General features: G+C 39.4%; 1 protein-coding gene across 4 annotated transcripts in view; it reads left to right on the top strand.

Annotated features, from left to right (window-relative positions):
* The first annotated feature begins 5,587 nt into the window (after window positions 1–5,587).
* The window catches only part of DNAJC15 (DnaJ heat shock protein family (Hsp40) member C15), a 107,375-nt gene continuing 91,676 nt past the window's right edge, over window positions 5,588–21,286 (top strand). For all 4 annotated transcript variants that reach the window (XR_011527879.1, XR_011527878.1, XR_011527877.1 and 1 more), the window contains exon 1: window positions 5,588–6,000. Coding sequence is in view for 1 of the 4 variants with exons in the window: in XM_008534523.2 (XP_008532745.1) it covers window positions 5,896–6,000 (105 nt within the window). In the remaining 3 variants the exon portion in view is untranslated. The remainder of the gene's footprint in view (window positions 6,001–21,286) is intronic.

The following is a 21,286-nucleotide window of genomic DNA, read 5'->3' as shown; positions in this document are numbered from 1 at the left end:
TGGCTTTCAATGGTGTCAGCTTGATCCTAAGGTCACCTCTTCTAAAGGTAGGAGAATCATATATCCAGGTCTGTCAGGACAGTCCCAGTATATCTGTTGTCCTAAGACAATTATTTATAGTGCTATCTTTCATTCAAACGTGACCTAGTTTTGGATGATAAATTAGTCACCCTAGCTCATGGTTGTCAAACGATTGCCAACCACAATTAGGGCTCCACGATTCTCTGTTCATGTCCAGCTGAACAGAGAAGAAGCTGCTTTCCCAGCAGCACCCAGCAAACCTTTCCTATAATCCCAATGTTCCAGGAAGGCTATGTGCCCATCAGTGAAACAAACCCCATGGCTAGAGTGATGGGAGGTGTGGGAGAATGGTCTTGGCCATGCCAAGATATGTCTCTTTGGCATGAGGATTATTTGAGGCTGATTGCTTTTGATAAACTGGGACAGGGAAGGAGGCTCTGAGGGGTGGAACTTGCTTGCCCTTTGTTAGGAGACATTTACATTGTAAAGGAAATCTCTATCTGTAAAGGTGCCTCCCTCTCTGTACCAGGAAGAAGAAAGGGGATGACCTTCTCTCTAGAAACTCTTAATCAATGCCAAAGGCAAGGACTTAAATCTGCATTTGTTTGTTGTGCTTGTCTGGTGGCCTCCTGTAACTGACTTCCTGCACCCTGAACATCCTCCTTTGTCTTTTAGCTGGATATGATGTTTGGGGTGGTGGTTTTGGCCATTTTGGCGGGTTGCTCGGCTTGCCCGGGCCTCTCCCATGTGTGCATTGACGGGTAAAGATGGCAAGCAGTTGGCTGTGTTGGAGTACATGAGGAAGCCATTTGGGGTAAACCTAATTTGGCCTGACCTTGTCTTTCCAAAAGGGCCTGGCCGTGGCCTTTGAGCTTGCATTGTATATCTGCTTTAGATATTTCCTATGGCAAGAACAAAGGCCCTTGAGATAAAGGTGCAACTTCTCTCCCCCTCCCAATGTTGGCATTTCTTTAAGGATTAAGCATCTTTCCTTAGGCTAGGAACTGATTGCTGCTCTCACCTGTGACCACCCAGCTCGAGACAATAGACTTGCTTCCTGCTACGCATGCTGAGATAGCAGACCCACTACCTGCTGTGTCCATCAAGCCCTGTGCCGACAGGGCAATCTGGTGACTATTGTGGGGGGGACATTTCAATCATATGTGAAACACCCTGTTTGGGGGTATATAACCACTCTGTGCACCCCACTTCTTCGGTGCCCTTTCTTCCTTTGGGAAGAAAGGCCTTGGGCCATGGTCCTCATGAAGGTTTGTTTAATTTTCTCCTGTTATTCTGTCTCATGTGAATTTAATTCGTTCTCCGGCCAGATGAACCCAGAGAAGGTAGAGGAAATGTCTTTTCCCCTACAGAGGCATTGGTTGGCTTATTTCAGTCAGGGCCCACCCTGAGAGTAGGGGACAGAGTCCGTCCCTGGGTCTTTGTTGGGTGTGGCCAGGAGGGGAATGTGAAGAGGAAACCAATAAAGGTCACTACACCCCTTCTTGCCATTTCCCTACCACTGCCCTATGTAGGCCTCAACATCTCTTACTCAGACTATTGCAATAACTTTCTTGTTGATCTCCCTCCTTTAGTTTTCACCCATCAATCCCACATCACACCAGAATGATCTTCCTAGCATGTAGATCTGATGACGTCACTACTACATTTGACAATTTTTTGATGTCTTGCCTTCACCTACAAGATAAATTCTAAATGCTTTTGCTTATTAAATTAATTATTAAAAAAAAAGCTGTTCAATATTTGGCCTTTGTCTGCTTATCTGTCTACCTTATCCATCTTCATCCTCTTCTTCAGACCTTAAGCTTTAGCAAAACTGAATTACTTGAAGTACTGTTCATATATAATGCTCATGTAACCCTGAGCCCATTTAGAGCCAGTTTGAACAGACCTCCATCTCTGATCAACAAAAACGATTAAAGATTGTCTTTCAGAAAAACTGCAAAGTCACACTGCCAGGGCATGCACAAAAGGAGAAATCATGACCTGAAATGACCTCAGAACCAAAGATCCTCCCTCCACGGAACCCAAGGACTAGGACGTGACAGGAACTTGAAAGCCAGACTCTTATCAGAAGCGAGGGGTCCCACATTCAGGAAGATCCAGTGTTAAAATTCTTTCTCTACCACGTGCAAAATGTTTAGAACACCATCATATATGTTTGGAACCCTATCATAAATGTTTAGAACCCTATCATATATACTCGAAGCCCATCAATCAAAACCTGTCCTACCAGCGTTTCCACGTGCCACCCTGTTCTCCCTAACCTCTTAAATTTGGTCCCAAATCATGAATCGGAGAGACAAAGCCGAGGGCACATGCACCCTGTCTCCCTGGAGATCCATCCCACAGAATAAAAAGCTGATTTCTCCCCTCAAAGTCTGGTGCCATAATTAATTGGCTTGTTTATGCTTATGGGGCAGAGAACCCTAATTTTGGGTGGCAAGACTTACTCACACCTTGTTCCCCCAAACCTGCTTCATTCTTATCAATCCAGCAAGTTTGAATTCATCCTTCCACAGTCAACTTGAGGGCTATCTTCTCTGACTCCTTCCCTGGTCTTTCCAGGCCCTGTCTCCTTTATGCACACTGCACGTTGTCATATAGTAGAGTCCTTTCTTCTGACCAGACCAGGACAGTAGTTGGTGAGTTAATTGAAAAATGACTTAAATTTGGGATCATCATAATAATGATACACACTTTAAACACTATGTTTCTATCATCACTTATAAATCACTGTTTCTCAACCTTTTTATTCATTATCTCCCCTACGGAATTTTTTTAGACTTTTTTCCTAACAACATTCTTCCCCCACCCCCACTACCATGAAATTTTAATACCACAGCAGACACACACAATATCTATTCATGTACTCTATGTACATCCGCAGGGCAAAGGCCTTTTACTTGGGTGTGGATCCTTTGATTCAGTTCTGCCTCAGATTTCTTCCACACTGATAATCCATCCTCTATGATTCCTAATTTGGGCTTGTTTAAAATGAGGGAGGAACACGACATTTTAAAAGCAAACTGAGTGGAGAATCATACTCAGTTTTTATCATCTCTTCCCATGCCTACCATTTGACAGCATTTTTTTTTTTGGTAACTTGCTTTTATCAAGTCTTTCCAAAGCATTTAATTCCATTTTCGTAAAAACAATTCTTCCTCACAACATACACTTAAACTTCATCACTATGTAATGTCTAATCAAGTTTTATCATTTCAAAGACAACACAATCTCTTCAGGATCAAACACAACTGTTGGGGTGTGGTCAGTGAGAAGAAAATATATAAGGAAACAAATAGGTGAAAGAGGTAATATAAAGAAAATAGTAACTAACACTTTTTTAGAACTTACTAGGTATCAAGTACTGTTCTAAAAACTCTACAGAAGTCAACTCGTTTAATCCTTACAAGGGAGGTACCGTTATTATCTCCAACTTTACTGAAGAGGAAACTGAAGCACACAGAGGTTGATTTTTTTTCCCCTAACAATCTTTTTAAACAACAAATGTTTAAAACAGTTTTTACTGAGATGTTTCTAAAATATATTACTAATGTCTGCCATTCTTTTACAAAGTATACTGAACATAACGTAATCTGTCTCTGAAGTGGTATAACTAATAAGAATAGGCCGATGAAAATTTAATGTGGCTTCCCTTTCGGGTTTCACCAAAAGCATTCTTCTTCATTCTCAGGGAATTCAGAGAATTGAGTCTAGCTCAGTAAGGAAGAGGTCCTTGTCAAGAGAAAGTGAGGACTTAATTGCTCATTTTCATCTTTTCTTTGCTGGTAAGGGTGACCTTAGCAAAGAACCAAAGGCTGAGAACTGAGTAGTATGTGTGGAAGGTTTTTCTTTAAAACTGGCTACTCCTGTAGGAGTAGATGCAGGAGACAGCTATGAAATGGAGGTCAAGTCTACAAGCAGCCAGCAATCTGCTCTCGATAGGTTGGGGTGTCTGAGCTGAGGCAGAACACTGCTGAGCCCACCTCCCCTCCACCTTGCTATCCTCTTCTCAGCCTGGTTCTCCTCTCTCCCCTTTTCCTGACTTCTGCTCTAGAAGCTTCCCTTCTGTTCTTGAGCAGGGGCAGTAGCTGCCCTAAGAGGAGCTGTAGCTGCCCTGGATCTTGTTCCAATTGCCCATTTGCTCCAGGCCAGCAACCTATGACTGTGAGGGCCCAGCTGCTAGGGTATACTGTAACCCTCCCGTAGACTGTGAACTCCAAGGAATCAGAGATCTTGTTTGTTTACTTGATGCTGTAGGCCAGTGCCTAGTACAGTGCCTGATACCTAACAGGTGCACAATAAATATTTATTGAATAAATGAATGGATGGATGAATAAATGAATGACTTGTAAGCTCCAATCCAATTCATTTGCTTAGTTCACTGTGTCCTTGATAGTTGTGGATCAGTCTAATGAAAATTAATTTCTGTAATAAGACCATATCTTTGAAGAGTCTCTGTGTGTTTTTTCACCCAGTTCCACATGCCACCTTTTTAATTTCTTTGCATTACGTTTCCTCCTGAAATTTTCAGCTCTCCTCTTCTTCCATCTAAAAGAGTCTCACCCATTCTTTACTGGCCATCTCAACAGCTAAGCCTCCAGCAGAGCTTCTCAGAAGACCTGGGTTACGAGTGGCCATTCCCTCCCATAAATGCCAATAGCTCTCTGGTGGTGACTCTTTTCATAAATGCATTGCACAAATTACTTCTATATCCTTTTTGATTTTTCATTTTATACTTATAACTTTCCTCAGTTAGAATGTTGGACAAATGTTACTCCCTTTCCACAGATAAGGAGAGATTTGGAGAGGCTTATGGGCATGGTCAGGGACATAAGCCTAGAAGAAAACAGAATACAGACTAGAACTCAAATCTCTTCCATCCTCTTAGTCCAGTTCTCTTTACACCGTATGCGCTCATGTTCTGGCATGTATCGTTATCACTCTGAGTCAGTGTTATTTTCCCTACTAGATTGTAAATTCCTCCAGGCCCTAACCTCTTGGGCTTGCTAACAGTATTAACTAAATGAATAAGTTAATAGACCCTCAAAACTTTTAATTCAGGAACAGGAAAAAAAAAAAAGAATTCTCTTCTTGTAAGTTTTTTGCAATGGGTAGTATAAAGGGCAAAAGAGCTGCCAAGTTGGTGCAGGAGTTGGAAAACACTATACAGGCTTCATTTGTTTGTTAACTTTTGCTCCAAAAGGCTTGACTTAAACATTAATAAAGTGGGTCTTTCTATATCCAAATCAGCACAAAATCATTTGTGGGTAATGACATTTATTTGCCTGCTTAGAAGTTTCTTCTTTTTTAACTTCTTAAATATGGCCATTCATGGAGGGTTGTAAACAAATTGCCTCTGGTACTGCTGTCATAGATGGGAAAATCTTGGCCTTAAACAGAAGTATAATCAGTAGTTGGGGGTGGAAAGAAAGGTCCGGTGTGGGTCAGGGACCTTCAGACTCTTTAGGTCTCTCCTGGCCTGGCAGCTCATGAGACCAACATTAGACCTTAGGGCTTAAACCCAGGCCCTTGGTTACTATGGGGAGGCGGCAGGTTCCACCACGCACTGCCCCAGGACACCCAGTGTTGGCTTTGGGCACGAGAATCTGAAAAGAACAAAAAACCCCCCTAAGGCCAACGGGCCTCGGCTCAAAATCTGGCCCTTTGCTTCGATGGGACAAGTAGCCCGAGCTTGGGTAAGAACGCCATCTCCTGCGGTCCCGCCCTCCACCCGCTCAGCGGGCGCGACGTCGACCAAGCCCGCGAAGAAACCCGCCCTAACTAGTTTGTCCCTGCGGCCATCTCGTAGGCGCGGCCGCGGCGCAGCGCGTCGCCCCCTGCCGCATTGCCATGGCTGCCCGTGGTGGCGTCGCCTCTGCCGGCGAGGGGCTGCGCTACGCCGAGTACTCGCCGCCCTCGACCAGGCGACCGGACGCGGACATCGACCAGGGACTGGTGAGTCCTGTCGGCGGCTCCCGCCCCTGTCCGGCTCCCCGCCGTCGGGGCCTGCCCGCTAGCGCCCCCCGGATCCCGTCCTCGTCCTCGTCCCTGTCCCTGGACCCACTTTCCCCTTGGACCTTGGCGCCCTCGGCGTTCATAACCGTCTGTGTCCCATTCGTTCAGCGGAGACTCTGCTCGGTGCCAGGCGTTGATGATGAGGCGTGTTTAGAGTCTCTGCCCCCTCAAGGAGCTTCCAGTCTCGTAGGGGACAGAGACCAGAAAACAGTTGCAGATACAGGATGATAAGTGCTGTAGGATGGATTCCCCTATCACATAGGAGGGGACGCCAGTCGTCTACCGGGGGCAGTGGGTGAGGTCAGGGGGGCTTCTTAGAGAAAGCGATGGTTAAAACTAAAATCTGAATAATGAGTAGCAGTTAGCTCAGCGAAGAGGAAAAAGTGTTTTGTTTCAGGCACCAGTAGTCGTATCTACAAAGTCATAGGCCAGAGAAACAGGACCCAGTTGGAACTTTCAAGTGGTTTATTCAGACTGAAATGTAGAACTGGGAAAAGGAACTGTCCAATAGAAACGTAATGCGAGCCACATGTGTGTTTTTAAGTTTCCTGTAGCCATATTATAAAAGTAAAAAGAAAATAGGTGGATTTAACTTTAACAGTGTGTTTTTATTTTAACACAATACATCCACAGTAATATTTCAACATGTAATCAATGTAAAAATTATTCATGAGATGTTTTGCATTCTTTTTTTTGTACTAAGTCTTCGAAATCCAGAGTATATTTTACACTAGCAGGACATCTCAATTCGGACTAGCCACATTTCAGGTGCTCAGTAGCTACATGTGGCTTGTGGCTACCTTGTTGATCAGTGCAGTTCCTGGAGGTAAATGGGGGCTAGAATATATGAAGCATCTGGTAAACCACGTGGAAGAGTTGGGATATCCTGAGGCCTGGGGTACTGTCTTGATGAGTTGTAAACAGAGGAGTGATAGGTTGGGCTATTGTAAAGTTCTCTCAGGGTGTGCGTGAGAAGAGTGGATTAGATGGAGAAAGTCTGGAAACATAGCTGTTTCATCCCTTATCCACACCACATTCCATGTCATTTTCCAGCATTTTTCTAGGTTTCCTAAGAGCATAGACTGGGTCTTTCCTTCTAGTAGGCACTCCCTTGCTAAGACTCAGTTATCGTTACTTAATTAACTAATAAATTTCTGGAGCAAGCAGTCAGATGGGCTTGCCTGGGAAGGTTTCAGGAAACAGATGTGCTTTCATTCAACAGACATTTCTTGAGCACTGCTAGGTGACAGGTACCATCCTAGGACCTTGGCATAAGTAAGTGAACAAAACAAAGGTTTGAAGTGGCAGACTCTTTGAGCTCCTACTGTGTCTGATTTATTCCTTACCACAACCCTTTGAGGAAGGTTTTTAAAATTCTCTCTTAAGAAATGAGACGGAGACTCAGAAAGTGGTAGTTGCTTACCCAGGATCATTCTCCTAATAAATGGCAGACCTAGAAGTCCAAATCCTACACTCTTTCGACTATGACTTGCTGACTCCTTAGAAATAAGGCTCTCTGAATGGAGTGTTCAGTCTGTGGTGTAGACTGGATAAGATACTAGGTTAGGTAGAAGGAATCTCTTTATGGAGAGTTGTAAAAATCTCAGTAATGGACTGATTTGCAAGGCAGCTGGGAGCTCTGTGGTATTTTTAAGATAGAAGTAGTATTGGTGATTTTTACATCTGGAGGACTTTTATTAGGAAGAGAGAGTGTATGGAATCCGAGATATCAGTTAGATGACATCTTTAGTAGGCTAGGCACATGAGGGCTGAAATATAGGCCGGTGATTCTCAACTTGTCCAGCCCGGTGCACCGTATTTATAACAAATATTTTGTAAAGTCTCTTGTAATATTCTGAAATGAAATTTGTTGGCAATGAAATCTACTCATAAACATAATTTTTAAAAATCAATAGCATGCTCTAAGTGAAACACAGAGGTGAAATAAGTATTTTATTAGAAAATAACATGTCTACCATGTAAATATGTAAGTGCTCAGGCATGACTACATTAGAAGATATGAAGTAATCAGTTGCTGGCACATGGAAACAGTACGGAGAATCACTGTGAATGTGACAGCTACAATTTCAGATTGATTTCAGATGTAGTATATTGGCAGTTTAAGTACCGTAAGGACCATTGTCATCAACAAACTGATTTTTCTCAAATTGTGAACAATTTTGAACAAAACAAAGTGGAATCTTTCCTCATTTTACATGGTAGTTACACTTCTGGAAAATTCAGTCTACACTGAAACAGTGCAAAAATGATATGTTTTGTATATAATAAAGAGCTAGACTAAGATGATCATAAACAGGCTTTTTACCCACTTAATGTCCAGTAGAATCTTTTAAAATCTTGAGGCGTGCAGACAGTTCTTTGTTGTGCAGAGTTGTCTCGAGTTGTCTCATACATTTTAGGACCCATAGTCCTCCATCCACCAAATACCCTTCCTCCTACCCAGATTAGTGTGACAACCAAAAAGGTCCTCATAAATTTATATCAAAATGTCTCTAAGGGCCTGTTCTGATTCTCTGGGGAATTATTGGTCCAGGCAATGACCAATGATGAGGGAGAAGATAAGAGTTGATAATAACAACTTTGGGGAACTTGGAAGTACTGAAAGTGATGGGAAGGTGACAAAGGGTAAGTGTTAGGAAAGAATAAATGACCTGGATGTGTGAAATATGCAGTAGTCTTATTGAACATAGTAGAAAATAAAATCTTTGCCAAGGAGTTGAAGAAAAAATGTTCCATGCCATTTTTTTTAAATGATGCAATTTATTTTAAAGTTTTTGAAATATATTTCTGCAGTTGTAGATGTCGAATAACTCTTTTTCTCAGGTAAGCTTCCCTTTAGGGACTAAGAATTAATGTTCTTTAGCCTATTTAGAAGATGAAAAAGATAACATAAGTGAAAATAACTGAGTAGTACTTTGAATAAAATAGTGTCTTACAATTAATTGTTGAATAATCAGAGGTCATGGTCAAACTTTGCTGTAGTACAGCTGGTTCTCAGTGAAAAGTAGAAAAGAAACTTTAAAGTTAAGAAAAGAATATTATCAATTTTTAAAGCAATATAAGCAAAACTCGATTTGTATGAAGTGGTAGCCTTTTAGTTTCCAGTATTTTCCTGGAAAGTGTAACTCCGAGTGTTGTTAGGATAATGTAACATGTAGGAAAATTAGCCACATGGATGGTTTGGTATAAGCAAACGTGACACGTGAAAACAAAAACCTATCAAACATGTAAATTATCAAATACTTACTCGTTACCAAAAACAAAAGAGACCATTTCTACTGTTTTTTGAATTGCAGTTTGATTTAAAATGTTTACCTTGAAGCATCCCTTTGAAGAAACACATGGGTCACATATTGTATATCCATATTTTTAGCTTTAACTTTGATTCTTTCCTCACTGTTCTTCTTCTTCTACTACTTCTTTTTTTTCCTTTTTTGAGGAAGATTGGCCCTGAGCTAACATCTGTTGCTAATCTTCCTCTTTCTTTGCTTGAGGAAGATTGTCACTGAGCTAACTTCTGTGCCATCTTCCTTTATTTTGTGTGGGATGCTGCCACAGCATGGCTTGAGGAATGGTGCTAGGTCCATGCTGGGGATCCAAACCCGTGAACCCTGGGCCACTGAGGTGGAGCACACGAACTTAACCACTACACCCCTGTGCTGGCTCCCCTCACTGTTCTTTAGACCATAAGAGGAGGCTGAAATGTAAGCTCTGTGGTCAAGGACTTTGTTGTTTGTGTATTTCCAGCGTTTATAATGGTGGTATATGTGGTAAGCATTCCAAAACAAAATAGTTGTTCCAAAAATAAATGTTATTCTAGGATGTGAAGGAATGTAAAGAACTGTTCTATCAGTGAACGGCATTAGTAAGAATTTCCATTTGTCTGCCAATGAATCCTGCAAAGAAAAGTACAAAATTCAGTTTATCTGAAGTGACACTCATTGTATCCTTTCCCCACACATGCTGGTTCTCCTCTCTCCCCCATCTTGAATAATACCGTGATCAACTCCACTTTCTCTTTTACCTCCAACATTCAGTCCATCAGTCACTTATTCTGCTCTCTGTAATTTCTTCCTCTCTCCCTTCCCACTGCTGTTCTGTTAGCCTTAATCATCTCGCCCCTGGCCGATTGTAATAGCCTTTAAAACAGGTCTCTTTGCTTTTGGTACTTTACCCTTTTAAACTTCACACTGCTATCAGTTATTTTTCTATACACACTCAATTATGGTGCTATCCTTTTTTATAAATTTACCGTGGTCCAAACTTTCTTTAGGATGGTATACAGGACTCTTCATGAACTGACCCCCAAATGACTCATGCAGCCCCGTTTTCCATCCCCTGCGCTGCGCTGCGCTGCACTGCCCTGTGACTCTGACTCTGTTTCCTGCACTTTGCTCCTCTGTCTGGAATTCTTTGGCAAACTGTTCATTTTTTCAGACCCAGCTTACTGATGTCAAGCTTTGCCTGACCTGAGTTTCCTTTCCTTAGTAAAATAAAGTTGTTTCACCCCGTGTACTTTCTTAGAAAGTCATGCAGTTTTTTATTGAAGTGTTTCTTACAATGTATCAAGATTCTTTATATTTGTGTAAGCACTTAGGTTGTGAAGAGTTCAGGGCAAGAACTTTATATGCCTCTGTTACTGGCATTATAATTGACACTTGGTAGTCATTTAATTGTTTGTTAAATGAACAGCTGTTAACTTGTATTACTATTGAGTGACTTAATAAATAACCCTGGGTGTTGGTTCTAACATATTGATACACGTGTTTTTTTCTGTAGGGTTTCTCCTTTATGTTAGCCCCTAAGGGAGAACATGAATCTGTGTCTCTTGCTCACTAGTCTTTCCCAGAATTTAGCACAAGGCCTGGTGTATGCTAAAAAAAAGTTTATATATTTGTATGGTGTATGCTAAATAAATGTTTTTGAGTAAGTGAATAGTCTCCATCTTTCCTTCCTCCATCACAACTACCTTTTTGAGACAGAATGGTTTTTTTCCTTCTTAATTTCCCTTCTGGTACAACTGTTGTCTATCTTGAACCTAAATGTTGCAATCTCAAGAAAGAAGTTTTAGCATTTTATAACACTTTCAGACAATTTATATTTATCTAGAGGGTTATTTACTACTTGCGCTGTTTTGGAAGAATAAAATGCCTTAGGGACTTTTAAAATTATTTTAATGCTTTTTTTTTTTTACCAGCAGTAGCAGCTATGATAAGAGTAAGCTGTTTTCCCAGTTCTCAGAAATTTTTTTTTTAAAGATTTTATTTTTTTTCCTTTTTCTCCCCAAAGCCCCCCAGTACATAGTTGTATATTCTTCGTTGTGAGTCCTTCTAGTTGTGGCACGTGGGATGCTGCCTCAGAGTGGCTTGGTGAGCAGTGCCATGTCCACGCCCAGGATTCGAACCAACGAAACACTGGGCCGCCTGCAGCGGAGCAAGTGAACTTAACCACTTGGACACGGGGCCGGCCCCCTCTCAGAAACTTTTTTGATTCATGGTAGCGGAACATTTAAAGTAATTTTTCTGTGTGTGTGTTTTTTTTCCCAGTAGATGTTTGAAACTAAGTGATGGTAACAGATGCCTGACTTCGCCCACTTGTTGATTTGCTGGCATTATTTAAATGGTGCTTCTCCTTTTTGAAATACGTCTTTTAAAACTAAAATTAGGGATTCTTTATAGGCAAGGACCAAGTTTTAAGGATCCTCGTCCTCTCAGCTCCCAAAATAGTACCAGGCTCATGGTTCCGGCTCCATAAATTTTTGTTGAATGATTAAATTAAGAAGTGAATGAAACGTCTGGATAGGAGAAAAACAGGATTAGAGAAATGTTTTTTATAGACTGATAAACTGACGGCCTTAAGGAATAAGAAAGAGTAAGATAAATGAGACTCTCTTCTTTGACTTTTTTAATGTTAAAGAGAGGCCTAAAATATAAACATCTGATAAACGTTATGTGGAGTCAGAGTACACATAATACTCTTCTTCTGATGTGCTTTTTTAAGTTTTAGTCATTTTATTGCTTAATACCTCCAATACCACAGGCAGTCTCCAACTCAGTTTTTAAAGTTTGTTAATTCAATTCAGTTTAATAGATTTTTTTTTTTTGAATATCAAATACATGGAAGCTTATATACAGGTGTGTGTGGGAAGGATATGAATGAGCCAGGATTGCCACCCTCAAGGACACAGGTCAGCAAATTTACTTTGTAAAAGGCCTCATAGTATTTTAGGCTTTGCAGGCCATATGACCTCTGTCACATTGCTGAACTCTGCCACTGTAGAGCAAAAGCAGCCATAGACGTGACGGTGTTCCAATAAAAGTTTATTTACAACCACAGTTGGAGGACCAGATTTGGCTAGTGGGCTGTAAGTTTGCCAACTCCTACTCTAGAAAGCAAATTGGATCAAATTTAAATACTAAATTCAAGACTGGCTCTATTAAATGCTGTCATTTATTTATTCATTCATTCGTTCATTCAACACTTATTTATGGAGTCCCACTGAATTATGTAAGGGACTGAGGCTAAGTGCTGTAGTGGATACAAAGATGAATCAAACATGGATTTTGTTCTTGAGGGACTGGAAAAATATTTGACTTTTCGGGAGAAGCCAGAAAGAGAGAAAAGCAAGTTTTTCTAAAATATAGGTTATGTCGGGGGGGGAAAAAAAAAGAAAAAGTAGGTTGGGAGATAAGACTGAGTAGCCCTGAATGGTCTGTTAAGGAGTGTGGCCCGTATCTGTAGGCAGTTGAAGTTTTGTAGGAGCTGTGTGATCAGTGGAGGGCTTTAGGAAGATTAAGCCCAGAGCAGTGTTTAGGAATGGTGGAAGCAGAAGAGGGCAAGACCGGTTAAGAATGTGTTACAGTGGGCAATACTCTGGGAGTATGGAGGAGATGATGGCAGCAATAATAGTGATGGTAGCTAAAATGTTTTGTGCTTGGTGTTAGGCTAATGCTTTAAATGCACGAACTCATTTAGTCCATAATAAGCCTGTAAGGTCTATATACTATTATAATCCCCAATTTATTGGTGAATAAATTGAGGCTTAAAGCAATGAAATAATTTGGTCAAGGTCACACAGTTGATGCATGGATAAACCCCTAAGATACTCTGCTTTTACTCAGAATTTATTCTGTCTTTATCCATCTTTCCCCTTCAGCCTTTCTATCTGTGTCACTCAAGGGCTAACCAGGAAAACAGACATAACTTAAATTACATAAAACAAAGGAAATGTAATGCAGAGAATTGGTTTTATAGGTACTGAAGTTGTTGAGAAGCCAAACAGGATTGTGAGGCAGTTCAGAGGTTGAGAACAGCAAGAAACTGCTAAGACTCCCAGAGCTGGAGGGCCAAAGGGAAGAGTTGGTGTTTTCAAAACCACCCCTCGTTAACTGAACCAAGGGGGTCTGTGCAGAGGGAGCTGGAGCCACCGAGACACTGTTGCTGCTGGAGCTGCTGCTCAAGGCAGAGAGGAAGGGGGAGAAGTACCCTACTCTCTCCCTTTTTTCTACCCTCCCGTCTCCCAACATTGTGTTCCATCTGTTGGAGTCAGCTGGAGCCAGATGACAGTGGAGGCTTCAGGACTTAGCTCTCCTTCCAACAGAGCAGAGTAGGGAAAAGCCAGGGAATGGATCAGTGAGTACAGACAGGTCTGGGACCAACACTCTCACTCTATCTATTTTCAGCTGTAAGGTGATTTAATTCCACAGATGTTAAGAAATTTGAAAGCACAGTCTCCTAAAAGCAGCGTTCCAAAACCCTATTTTGTAAATGGTGAATATTCCTTTAGCCCACAGAAGTCGATTTAACCCACAGTGTAGGGGAAAGAGTTGTTTCATGGAGCTCCATTCTCACTGTCCTATGCTCTCTGAATATTATTTCAATGCTAATAGGGATTAAATAAGAGTTCTTAGCTCTTATGAAAATCTAATCAAGATGTGTAACATTTTTTTCCCTTTTAAATAGACTTTTTTTTTTTACAACAGTTTCAGATTTACAGAAAAAGTGAGAAGCTAATACGGAGTACCCATATACCCCACACTCAGTATCCCCTATTAACATCTTGTGTTAGTATGGTACATCTGTTACAATTAATGAACAAATATTGATACATTCTTAAGCAAAGTCCGTGTTTTATTCAGATTCTCTTAGTTTTTACCTAAGATCTTTTTAATGTTCCAGGATACCACATTACATTTAGTTTTTATGTCTCTTTTCGTTCCTCTTGCCCATGACAGTTTCTCAGACTAGCCTTGTTTTTGATGACCCTGACAGATATGAGGAATACTGGGCAGGTATTTTGTAGAATGCCCCTCTACTGGAATTTGTCTGTTTTTCTTGTAATTAGAAGAGTGATAGGTTTTGGGGAGGAAGACCAGAGAGGTAAAGTGCCATTTCCATTGCATCATATGAAGGGTACATACTATAGACATGATTTATCACTATTTATGTTGAACTTGTTCCAGTCTGATGAAGTAGTATTAATTAGTCCGGCTTCTCCACTCTAAAGTTACTCTTTTTTTCCCCTTTCCTGCTGTACTTTCTGAAAGGAGGTTACTCTGTGTAGTGCACATTTAAGGAGTGGGGAGTTATGCTTCCCCTCCTTGAGGGTGAGGTAGTCTGTAAAATTATTTGGAATTCTTCTGCTTGAGAGATTTGTCTCTTTTTCCTCATTTATTTACTCAGTCATTTATTTATACTAGTCTAGATTTGTGGATATTTACTTTATGCTTTGGGTTATTATCCACTACTAGTAGTAATTATCTGGTTGCTCAAATTGTTCTAGCTTTGGCTGTTGGGATCTCTTCCCAGTGGCTTCTCTGTACCTTTGACATACCCTTATTATTGTGGGTTTTTTTTGAGCATTTCCTTTCTTTGGTACTGCAAGGTGCTCTTGGCTCATTTTGTCTGTTTCTTGCCCCAGTCCTAGAATCAGCCATTTCTCTAGGAAGCCTTGTGTATTTAACATTTTATCTCATGGGAGACGTCATCTTGGGTCACAACTCTGGATCCTAATAGTCTCATTTTTCTCCTCTTCCCCACCTCTTCCCCAGTTTCCTTATCTTCCCCCTTATAGCTGGTAAGGTGGGAGAGTAAAAGATTTCCTTGTCTTGGAGTAAGTGGCTGCTCTTTAAGTCCACCAAAAGTGGAATTTCTCGTGCTGCTTCAGCAGAGCTCTTTTTTGTTTGGTTGGTTTTGGCTTTATTTTTGTTTTTCAATGTCTGGCATTAGGGACCGCTAATGGAGGGTGCCAGGGGATTGTGAAAGGAAGAAGAGAGAGAGACTCGTCAATCTTTCTATATTTATCATTACATTTCAAGTTTCTTATAGAATCTTAGTATGAGTCAGTGAACAGAAGAACCTCTCTCCAGGTACAAAATATTATTACATATTCCTCTAAATGATTAAATTAGGTCTTCCAGAGAGTGTTTTTCACTTCCTTTTGCAATCCTTAGAATTTAACAACCATTACCATCACAACTGAAAAAATAGTTTTATATAATAGTAATGTCAAAATAAAGGGAAGATAACTAAACTAATGGTGGAAACCAATTACAGAATAGTACTGTAAACAGCACTCACTCCCCCAGCCCCACCCAAATACAGCCTAGCTGCAATGATGTTAAACTTTTATTCATCAGGGACTTTATTACTATGTAATACTTAGAATATTTCTAAATGTATTATATGGTTTTTGTAAGGAATTTTAAGTAGAAGTTTTAATAAGTGCCATGAATTGATCCCTAATTTGTATATTCTCTTTAACTGATTTGGGGTAACCCATTTCGATCATTCCTTCCATTCTAGAAAACTTATGATATTCTGCTATTTAGAAACAGTTGAAATATCGTGCAGTTTAGAATTGTTGATTCATTGATTGTCATTTTTAAGTGTCAGTGGATCTAACACTAAGGTTATTGTCTATATTTTATCGGTATGATGAGGTTTTTTGACTGTGAGATTTTTGTAGGGGATTGTTTTAGGCACCTGTAGTATACAATCACTTTTGGCCAGTACAAGTGTGACCAGGTGGGATCTTCCCAAGATTTTTCTTTTTTAATAACCTTTATCTTTTCTGATTTTTTTTTTGCCCTAAAACAATGCTTCCCAATCTTTTCAAATATAGCATCCTCTATAAAGTGAAAAATTTCATACTTTCTCCTGCCCCCATAATATTAGAAATATTTTCTATTTTTATTCATTGAATATATAAAAATAAGAAAAATAAATGATATGCATGAATGTATTCAGTTCATGGTATGCAAGCAGATAGTTAAGGAGGAGATAAACTAACATTTAGTGAATGTCTGCCGTGTATAACCAGCCACTGGTTATATTTTCCCATTTCTCATAGTAACTCTGTGAAGTTAGATAGTACTTTTCACCATTTTACATATGAGAAAACTGAGGCTAGAAGAAGTTAATTAACTGTCTCAAGGTCATATAGCTAGTAAGTGGCAGGACTGGGATGTGAAACCAATTTTGACTCCAAAAGTCCTTGACTTTTTTACTGTACCGTATTGCTGCTTCTTCATTTAGATATCAGAAATTGATGAAATCCAACTCTAAGAAAGCATGTACAGTCTTGGTTTTTATGGTAATTTTCAGAGTCTTCAGGTGCTATAAGATATGCTAAAAAATTCTTGAACTTCAAAGAAGAGTGAATTTTATTTCACCTCAACTCAAAAAGAAAGGAAAGAATACTGTGTAATGAAATTTAAGCTATAAGCATTACCACTCTAAGAAATTTCTGCCTTAAAGTAAAATAGGCTATTGTAAGAGAGTAAAAGTACCTTTCAGAAAATGGGGTGCTTTCCCAAGTGAGAAGAATAAGCAGACTACAAAGTGTTGCAGGTGAGCCAAAAGAGAGAGTTTCAGGGGTACTTGGCTTATAAGAGTACACAATAGGGATCAGGCTAGCTAGAGATGCAGCAAGATCATTTTTATGATCAGGGTGCAAAATTAAGTGCAAGAATAAAAAGGGAGATAGAAGATCAGGTACGTTTATTTTTATTGAAGAATGCCAGGAAGAATTTGTTTTTAAAGTTTTATTTTAAAGTATACAGAGGTGGAGGGAGGGCAAAAGGGGTAAAAGGGCACATTTATACTGTGATGAGATGGCAGCTAGACTCTGGGTGGTAAACATGATGTACTCTACACAGAAGTCAAAATGTAATGATGTATACCTGAAATTTATATAATGTTATAAACCAGTGTTACTTCAATAAAGAATTAAAAAAAAATAAAGTAGACAGGTCAGAGGGTTTTCTGACTTAAAAGTTATTAAACTCTTCTGACCAAGTGGGATCTTCCCAAGATTTTTCTTTTTCAATAGCCTGTATTTTTTTCCCTAATTTTAAAAGGAACAATTGTATAATAATATCGTATAGTAATTGTAATAGATATCACTTAGTGAATGCTTATCACATGTAAAATACTAGGTGATATATATGTATGTTTTAATTTATAAAACTTCATACCAACCCAAGGAAGGAGGTATAATTATTATCCTCATGTTACAGATGAGGAAACACTAGTAATAAAGGTTAAGTAACTTGGCTAAGGCCATGTTGCTGTATGTAGAGAGCCAAAATTCAGTCTGTGTTTCTTTGATTCCAAAGTCTGTAATCCTAAGACTTTGTTTTAATGATAAAAGGTAGTTACTAAAAATATGTAACTACTGTTAACATTTTTGGTTTATATCATTACATTTTTTTTCTATGCTGTATATTCGGTTTTATAGCTTGCTTTTACTCTCTAACATAGGGTCTGTAAACATTCCTCAATCTATTATTTAATTGTTGATGCATGTTTTGGATAGGGCTTAATGTATTTAATTATTCCTCTATTGTTGGGTATTCAAATTGCCTCCAGTTTTTTATATTATAAATAATGCAGTGATGAATATTCTCATATATAAGTTTTTGTGCACCGCTTTGATGATTAGGAAAATTTTTTTTAATTGTAGCTATTAAGCCTGCTGACTTGAATATATTTAGGACTGTTGATTCCTATGATGAAATTACCTTCAAGACAGATTGTCCGAATTTGAACTCCCAGCATCAGTTCATGAGATTGTTCATTGACAACTTGTAAAGCTTTGACTTGTTGGCTAAAATGTATGCCTGTCATTACTAATGGCCTTTATACTTTAGGTATGACAGTTGCTACATGGCCCCATCTAGAAGAAAAGTTTAAAGAGGTACTAGTAATCCCACTTCCATACCTATCAAACTGGTCGATTTTATCCACTTCCATACTTAACAGACTTGTTGATTTTGTATTAAATATAGGAGTTTAGAAAATATAACTTCTTGGGGGAGGGCGAGGGAAGATAAAATTTTGTGAAAAAATAGAGCATTATAAGTAGTGAGGACATCAGGGACCAAAGCTAGGATCTAGTTTGACATTAGATAATTAAATGACAGTGTGTTCTCTAGGTGATTTTAAAAACTATGTGAGAAGTTGTACAAGACTTTATAAGGCTTTGTGAATGGGCATTACATAGGGGTGTTTCGTTGAGTATGAGCTCACACTGGAAAGATATGGAATGATTTTTATCATTCAGTATCTATTAAAAGAGTGTTGAAGACGTAGGCTCTGGTCTGGAGTTTGGTTGCCTATGTTCTAGTCCCAGTGCGGACACTGATAACAACTGCTCCAACTTGAGTAAGGCATGTGACTTTTCAGGACCTCAGTGTCTTCCTCCATAAAATGGAGGAAGTGGAGTGGGTTTTGGCTAGCTGTTTTCTATCATTTCTTTTAACTATGGTTCTGTGACATTGACTTAATGTATTGTAGTCACAAATGACAACAAAATATTGGATATCCTGTGGAAGCTATTGAAAATAAAACAGAAGCATATCTTTTTTATAAAAGTATAGTATCTCTATACCTACAAATCTGTGTGTACTTCTGCTTCTACCTTTCAAAAGGGTCAAATAGAAATGGAAACTTTCCAGAAAGAGACAACAAATAAATGTATTGATGGGAGAAGTTTGTGATTGTGTGTGTAGGGGTTGGGGGCAGGGGGGAGGGAAGGCTCATTTGAAGATAGGCTAAAATAGTTTAGAACTCTTAATTCAGGAACATTGGACAAAAATAACTTAATGGAAGTCAGTAAATGATAAAGGATTTTGTTGGATAAAAAAGTCCTTTTCCTCCAAATTTTAGAAGACAGAATTAAGGATACTACTTAAACTTGAAAGAGATAAATTTAGGGCCAATGAATTAAATAGAAGTGATGAACAAGTTAGAGAAACTAGCTCCTAGACCTAAGTGAACCTTGAAGTGCCCAGAAGACCAAGCTTTGAGAGCAGATATATCTGAAGCTTCGGACCAAAGAACAGGTCTCAGAAGTTTCTCTGATAGGCTTGACATGTCTAGCATCAAGAGCCACAAAGCAAGGATGCAGAGCCTGCCTTGGGTCTTACTTCCTAACAAATATTTTCCAAACACTGAAGTCATTTTTCAGTATCACTCGTTTAATTTTCTGATTAGAATTTGGCTTTGAAAATCTTGTCCTTTTTTGGCCTCTCTGCTTAGGGTTATTACCTTGAGGTAATTCCATATTGTTAAATAGATAGAAGTTAACCTTACATTTTACAAATTATCTGGTCTAATCTGTATTTAATATATTCTGTGGATATTAACATAGGTGATGCCTCCCCCCCAACATACACATACATTCAATTGCAGTGACCTGAGGTCACAGTGAGCTCAGGGCAGAATCTGAACCAGAGTCCAGGTTCCCCAGCTTCTAACCTTTGTTCTCTCCTTGTACCCTCCCTCCCCTTTTCCTCCTTGGCCTAAGGACCCTATCTGAACTTTTCTCAGAAGCCATCTGTTACCCAGAAGCAGAGTACTGAGCCAACTGGCCAGCTATCTATCTAACCATCTATCCACACATCCATCCATTCAGTCAATTAACTGCTCACTTTTATGTAGCTCATTCTATATTCTGGGAAGACAAAGGTGAATAAAGCCTACTTCCTGCTTTCTAAAGACTCACACTTTAGTAGGGAGACAAGTTATGAAGTCATGGTCTGGGATAACAGTAGAGAAATAAGCTGGGAGGTGGAGAGGTGGGGTATTTGAATAGGGTAGAGGGTATTACTGGTATTGATTCCTTTCATATTTGGAAGTTTACTTGATTCTGCTGCCTGTCTAGAGTAGTTCTGTTTTTCTTCTTTCTCATTTGGTAGCTGAGAAGGCTGTATATACCAGACACCCTTCTGTGTTAGGATCAGGTATCAGTCATATCCTCTTTACGTGAAGGGTGGTGAAAAAGAAGGGCAGGGATGTATTATAGTCCACTGAGGGTAGTAGGGATATGACACAGATGCCTCGGCTCCCTTACTCAGAGCCAGCAGCTTCAGAAGACAGAGAGCTTATTTTGAGAAAAAGTGTTATGGTCCACATCTAGGGTGGGGACCAGCTCACAGGGAAAAGGTGTAAGAGTAGGTACAAGGTTTCTTGTTGGTGGCCTCTGATCAAATATCTGCTGAAATCATCTTTCAGCCTCTCACTTGCACTGCTCCCTACTAGCACTGACTGACTGAATCTTAATGAGATAAAAATGGAATCTTCCCCTCAAGTTAAAGTGTTAAAGTGAAAGTTTTTTCAAATTTTAAAAAAATTACAATTACTATGTTATTTTAATTTTGTATACTTAGAAGAGAGTTTTTAGTTAGTGCATCCTTGTTCCAAAATTGATTGAATGAATGTGCTAACTCTAGCAAAATTGGTGCACTGGGTTGTTCTCAGCACACTGTTTATCTGAGTGTAATTGTATAAAGCAGTGGATCTTAACTCCCCCTACACACTGATGTAATAACATGAGGTAACATGAGAAAGGGATGGGGTTACCACCATGTGGGTTATCCCAAGAAATATTTCTGGCTAAAAATCTAGTAAGTTCTAAAAGGAATTAGATAAATTTATGGAGAAATAAAATAATAAAAGCAAACTAGTAAGTTTTGGAGGACATATATGTTTTGTTTTGAGATTTTGATTCAATTTGTTACCCTTGTGAGGTCGTCGTATTGATCTATATATCTACCCCTTGTACAGTGCTTGGTCTGTAGTAGACACCCAGATTAAATGTTTAAATATTGAATTAGTTAATGGATAATGAATGAATAAAAGGGTATATGCCTAAAAGCATTATTTTCTGGGCTTGAAACACAGCAGAAATCTGTATCAGAGT

Source organism: Equus przewalskii, chromosome 16 (assembly GCF_037783145.1).
Source record: "Equus przewalskii isolate Varuska chromosome 16, EquPr2, whole genome shotgun sequence".
In the NCBI taxonomy this organism is placed as follows: domain Eukaryota; kingdom Metazoa; phylum Chordata; class Mammalia; order Perissodactyla; family Equidae; genus Equus; species Equus przewalskii.
Note: the sequence above shows the minus strand (reverse complement) of the source record. Positions and strands in the feature narration are given on the sequence as shown.